This window comes from Mirounga leonina, unplaced genomic scaffold (genome assembly GCF_011800145.1).
Source record: "Mirounga leonina isolate KUSES-001 unplaced genomic scaffold, KU_Mleo_1.0 Mir_173, whole genome shotgun sequence".
Taxonomy (NCBI): domain Eukaryota; kingdom Metazoa; phylum Chordata; class Mammalia; order Carnivora; family Phocidae; genus Mirounga; species Mirounga leonina.
In genome coordinates this window covers 75,284,544-75,290,543 of record NW_023270447.1, presented here as the reverse complement: position 1 = coordinate 75,290,543, position 6,000 = coordinate 75,284,544, and the positions used below count along the sequence as shown (strand labels likewise).

Here is a 6,000-nt window from a genome sequence, read left to right as displayed (position 1 = left end):
ACAGCTGGTTCCAGGAAACTGACTCCTGCCGATCAAACTCGTGAGAGATTGAAACATCTGAGTTAGAATTTTACATTTAAGCTAGGTGCAACCTGTGGGGTTGGGAGGGACTATTCTCCAGTCACCAACATATTTGCACCTGTTACCCAGAGCAGTCTTACTTTCAAGTGAAAGAAATTTACATGCCACGGGTATTTAAATATCAGGGGAGGGTCTGCCGTCAGTGGCCTGCCAGAGGGAGAAGGATGTCTGAGTCCCCATGGCCCATCCTAACAGGCCTCAGGGAAGAAGCAAGATTTATGAGGTGAGAGCCCACCTGGGCCGCTTCTTCTAACCATAAAGGCCTCCCTGCAGTATTTTCTGTCTCGTCAACACTGCATTTCATTTTAAATTGCAGCTGAAAGCAGATATTTTCCCTCTTGCCTATTACACCTCTTAATTTGTCTCTCCCTCTGCTGTTATTTGTCTCTATAAAGTGTTTTGCATGAAAGACCCACACCGCACAATGTTGCTCTGCCCTGGGTTAGGTTTAACAGGAAGGGAAGGCACAGAGAGACTTAAGTCCAAGGAGGAAGGTGTGAGGGAGGGCCTTGGGGTGGAGACACACACAGGTCTGGGAATATATGCCTGGCAGTGTGTACATGTGCATGTTTTTGGACCTATTGTGCATCAGTGGGTATGTGTGCACACATGTCAATGTTTGTACTGATATGTATAGATGTCTATGTATGCTCCGGCATAATCACTTGGTGTCCATATCTAAATTAAGTGTATGTGTGCAGGTACTCACTCACATGCAATCCCTGAGCGCATAGGTATCTATGCATACGAGCACACACGTGCACATCAACACACGCAGGCATGAAGGTACGCATGTCACATTATGTGTGTGGTCTGTACACACGACCAGGGTTCTCTCTTCCCTGCCCTCCCCTCGCATCTCTCCCTCCCCCACCCGGGGGCCCTAGTCGGGTTTGGGGCTGTGGCAGAGCAGTGGTCGGTGGGGGTCCAGTGGAAACACTGCCTTAGCCTGGTCCAGCCGTGGCCACAGCTCTCCGGCTTGGCTCCAGCCACCTTTTCCTTAGAGCCTGCCCGGGCAGCACCACCACGGCTCCTGCAGAAGCTCTGGGGACCCCTGGGCAGGCCCCCAGCTCCCTGCCAATCCTGGACTGGCACGGAGGGGGGACAGCGGCTCCTGAACAATGGCCAGAGCCCTTCAGACTGGCCGGGTCTCCTGCCCCCACCCGGAGACCAACTACCCGAGTGGCGCGGGCGGGGGCGGCCAGGGGGCCTAGCGGTCGCTCCCAGTCCAGCGAACGCCGGCCACTAACCAATGGGCGACTGCAGCCCAACGGGGATCCCTCCGAGGCAGCCAATGACCTTGCTCCGCTCTCCACCCCGCCCTCGCCAACTCCGCGCAGCTGGACCATTGGTGCTGGATGGGGGGGGGAGTGTGCGCGGCGCTGGCCACTTGAGGGAGGGGGCGTGGCTTGGAGTCCCGTCGCCTCTCCCCACCGGCGCTTAGGCCCCGCGCTCCCTACCCACGGACGCGAGGCCATTGGCCTGGCTGCGACGCCGCGGCGGGGGAGGACCGCTGGGCGCGCGCAGTGGGCGTGGCCCGAGGGCGTGGCCCGGAGGGAGGAGGGGCCGCGGGCGCTGTCTCAGTAAAAGCGGAGCTGCGGCGGCGGCGGAGGCGTCCGGGCGGGTGTGCGCGCGTGTGGAGCGCAGGCTCGGCAGCGGCGGCGGCGGCGGCGGCGGCGGCTCAGCCTGCGGCGGCAGCGGCCCGTTTGGAGCGGCCGCTGCGAGGACGCCAGCTGCAGCGGGAGAGGTGCAGCCGGAGCTGCGCGCTCCGCGGAGCCGGCGGGGGACGGGAACAGGTGATCCCAGCGGGTTGCCGAGCCCTACCGAGTTGGCGGGGCGGGAGTCGGCACTCCCGGGCGCAGCTGCGGCCGCCCCGCCGCGGCTGGTCGCGGAGGGCGCCCGGCTCCGGACCGCGGCTCGGGCATCCCTCGGCTCCCGGGGGCCCAGGAAGCCCCCTGCCCAGCGGGCTCAGAAGTGCCTGCTGCCGCTGCCCGGTGCCCGCTCCGCGGCGGAGCAAAGTTGTGGACGTGTCCGGATAGCCGAGCCGGGCGCTGTCGCGACCCGGTTGGGTCGGCGGGTTCTCGCAGCGGCGCTGACACGCCGGCCCCGCCACCGCCTCGCCCCCTGAGCCGGCCCCCTCTGGAAACTGCTTCTGAGGCTGAAACTTTGAGCCGAGGGGCTGCGGGCGGCTCGGCGCGGGGACGAGGCCTGCCGGCGCCCCTCCGCGCGGACGGCCTGGGCGCCGCGGACGGCATGTGACGGCCCCGGCGGCGGCCGCAGCGCGGGAAGGCGCGGGCTCCGCGGGCTCCGGCCGCTGCGAGGAGGGGCTGCGCGGCGGCCGGAGAGAAGGCTGTGGCGCGCGGCCGACCCTTGCGGGCCCGGGCCCCGAGCCGTGCCGCCCGGCGCGCCCGGGCCCCGCCGAGGCCGTTGCGCCCCTGCCTCAGCTCGGGGACACTCGCCCCAAACTCCCTTAACTTCGGGGGCAGCCTCCGAAGCGGCGAACCTCTCACGGACCCCCACCCCGGGCGGCGCCCCTCGACGACGTCCCCGCCCCGAGCCCCTGCTGCCCAGTGCCCGCACTGAGAGGGCCTGGGGCTGAGGCCGGAGCTGACCGGCCCCAGCCCCGTGCCAGGCCACGATGCTCATGAGGAAAGTGCCCGTCTTCGTCCCGGCCTCCCCGTGGGGGCTGCGGCTGCCGCAGAAGTTCCTCTTCCTTCTCTTCCTCTCGGGCCTCGTCACCCTGTGCTTCGGGGCCCTCTTCCTGCTGCCCAACTCCTCTCGTCTCAAGCGCCTCTTCCTGGCCCCCCGGACCCAGCAGCCCGGCCTGGAGGGAGTGGCCGAAGTCGCCGGCCACCCCCTGGCCCGCGAGCAGGAGCCGCCTCCCAACCCGGCGCCCGCTGTGCCAGCCCCCGGTGAGGGCGACGCCAGCAGCCAAGCAAGTACCCGCCGCCGGAAAGTGTGGCTGCGGCGCACGCACCCCACCGGGACACGGGAAATGGCCACGGTGGCCCGGAGCAGCGGCAGCACGGCCCTCAGACCCCAGGAGGGGGGCATCCCGTTTAGCTTTGACTTCAACGCGTTCCGGAGCCGCCTCCGCCACCCGGTCCTGGGGACCAGGGCAGATGAGAGTAAGGAGCCCCAGAGCCTAGTTCGAGCCCAGCGGGAGAAAATCAAGGAGGTAAGGACTCTCCTCCCCCGGAAAAGGAAAAGACTCTCTGTGCTTCCGTCTGTTTTCCCTGACCCCAGTCACTTCTGGTCCCTGGACGACTGCTCTAGGTCCTCCCGGCACACTGCACCCTCCTCTCTCCTCCCAAACTTTCCACCTTCTCCTCAGTGGGCACTTTCCCCACTGCTGGGTTCAGTTACTCGTCCCCACCTCTGACAGATGGTAGCTGAACCGCTGGATCGACTCTCCCCCACCCCGACTCTGGTCTTTTCAGTCAAGTCCCCAACCCAGGTGGGTTGCACTTTGTCCCTTTGTGGAGTTGCTAGTTAGCTTCATTAATGGACACCCTCTGCTTGCATGGGGCCAAGGGCCACACTCTTTCTCATCGTGTGTTCTTAAGTCCTGACTTCCCCCAAACCCCTGTAGGATCTGCTACCTGGAAATCCAGGATATGGGGGTGGGGGTGGTATTTAGTGTTCTGCAAGTATTTTGTAATCTAGCCAGCAATCTACAAACCAGAGGGTGTTGTGTATTCTTGCTATTTCTGTTGAGCTTTGAAACAATTGTGCGCAATCGTGTGTGATGCAGGAAGGAGTGATCAACAGGGCAGTGGTAATGTTACAGAAGCTCTGAGGTTATTGGCTTAATGAAGCAGGTCTTGGACTTGCTCCCTGTAGGGACTGTACCAGGGAGGGGTTTAGAAGGATCACTTTGAGTGTCAGTCTTGGTCCTAGTTTAAGAAACCAAGAACAAACACAGCCTCACCATGGCTTGAAGACTGATGCCAAGCTGCCTCTGGTAACCAGATATTCTGCTCTACCACTATTAGAGCTGCCTCCCTGAGGTTTTTGTCCAGCAATGCAGAGGGGGCTGCAGTGACACCCCCGGGCCACGAGGGGGCTATGGGCAAGCTGTGGGCCAGGGTCTCCTCCCTAGAAATGAGAGGATGCATCCCCCACTCCCCGTGGACCCAGAAGGAACGGGCTGTTTCTGCCTGGACTGGACTTCTTGGTTTGCTGCAAAGGGGTCAGCAGGTCTGACTTCCAAGGGGAGCCAACAGCAAGGGTCAGGACCTGCCCTGCCAGGATCTACTCAGAGCCAGTAGAGAGCTTAGCTATCCCTCTCTCCTTGTCTGGACTGTCCTCCATCCCAGTGTCCACCTCTGCCCTACTTCTTTCCTCTGCTGGTACCCAGCCCTTCTGCAATAAGCCCTGTTGGGAGACTCTATCTTAACTAGCAACCACAGGACATTCTGTGACGTGAAGATAGGAAGTCACAAAGATGAGTCCTTGTTTTGTGCGTGTGTGCGTGAGTGCGCTCTCAGTTTCCAAATTCTTGTTGAAATTTCAAAGGTTAATTGAAGGCTGGAACTTGTAGTAGCTAAGGAAGGGACATCATTTCTCCCTTTCTGGTTAAGAGCTGTGTTTTTGACTACTTACCTGAACCACCCACAGCTTCTTTGCTCAAAGCTGGCTCTGAGGACGTTAGCCCTTTCTGCCTTTTTATACGTCCCCAGAGGCCAGTCACCCCCAGTGAAATTACATATAAACTGCATGCTTGCAGTTTCTCATGGTGTGTCCAGAGCTGCCATCAGATCTTCAAAGGATCCCCCAAACAATTAAGAATTAACTATTGTCCTCTTCAGAAGAGGTGCTTTCTGCATTTGCATCTAGATCTGTGACCTATTTCTGAAAGCCTGGGGTTGGGAGCCATGGTAAAAAGAGTGGGCTGGCTAGTGGGGACTTGGTTCTGCCCCTCTTTACGTAGACAGCCTCCCTTGCTGGCCGAGGCTGCAGGCTGCAGCAGCTAGGGGGTGGTAGGAGGTGTGGAGACTCTGCTCTGCAGGTGGGTGTAAAATAATATGGTGGGTGAAGGTCTGTGTTGGTCGCCAGATGTCTGGATCATTCAGTCTGGCATCTCTGAGCACCCCTGTTCATATATACCTGCAATTGGTGTTCAGTGAGCCCTCTCTTACTATCTTGGAGACCTTAAACTCCTCAGAATGGAGGAGGCTGAACTATATACACTATTATATTTTGAACCCTATTGTCTCTTCAGGCTTCTTGAGTTTGGACCCCCTTTCCAAACAACCTGAAAAATGGGAGGCAGAGTTTTTGGTTTAGCTGTTAACCCAGAGTCACCTTCCCTGGTGTCCGGCCTGATAAGGAATGCTAGGACTGTCGCTGGAGGATGTCTTTATTTCCTTCTCATTTAAATTTCTGTCTGTGCCCTGCTCAGGGGTAGATCATTTTAGAAAGGTGCCTGTTTTCATAAAAGGGACTGTTGCTTCCTTCTCTGGCTTATTTCCAGACATGGATTGATTAGACCCCAGGAGCAGAGGGGACGCTAGCATCAGATAAAAAGGGCTCTGTTCTTATAAGATGAGGTTTTTAAAGTGAAAGTAAACATCAAGAGAGACCCAGAGAGGGTGATAAATGAGAGTGAATGAAGATAGGACACCCAGTTCTAGATCAGTGAAGTATATTTATAAACATTCTGGTTTGAGAGATGAGCATAGGCATGAGGTCTGTGCTGATAAGATGGGTTGAAGCTGCATGTTCTGGGTGCACATGCATCAGGAAGCAATCTGTCAGTAGAACCAACTATTTTCCCTTTGCAGCCTTGGAACCTTGGAGGAGGCAATGTGGTGGAAGGGGGAAAGCCAGAGACTGTGGGTTCAAGTCCCAGCTCAGTTACCAGCTGTCTGACTTTGGGCAAGCCACCTGCTGTCATTCCTGGACCTTATTTTTCCT

At 58.8% G+C, this 6,000-nt stretch overlaps 1 protein-coding gene across 5 annotated transcripts in view; it reads left to right on the top strand.

Moving 5' to 3' along the window:
- The first annotated feature begins 1,748 nt into the window (after positions 1 to 1,748).
- The window catches only part of MAN1C1 (mannosidase alpha class 1C member 1), a 146,977-nt gene continuing 142,725 nt past the window's right edge, over positions 1,749 to 6,000 (top strand). For all 5 annotated transcript variants that reach the window (XM_035019450.1, XM_035019447.1, XM_035019445.1 and 2 more), the window contains exon 1: positions 1,749 to 3,259. In XM_035019450.1, the coding sequence (XP_034875341.1) occupies positions 2,720 to 3,259 (540 nt within the window). In that variant the 5' untranslated portion in view covers positions 1,749 to 2,719. The remainder of the gene's footprint in view (positions 3,260 to 6,000) is intronic.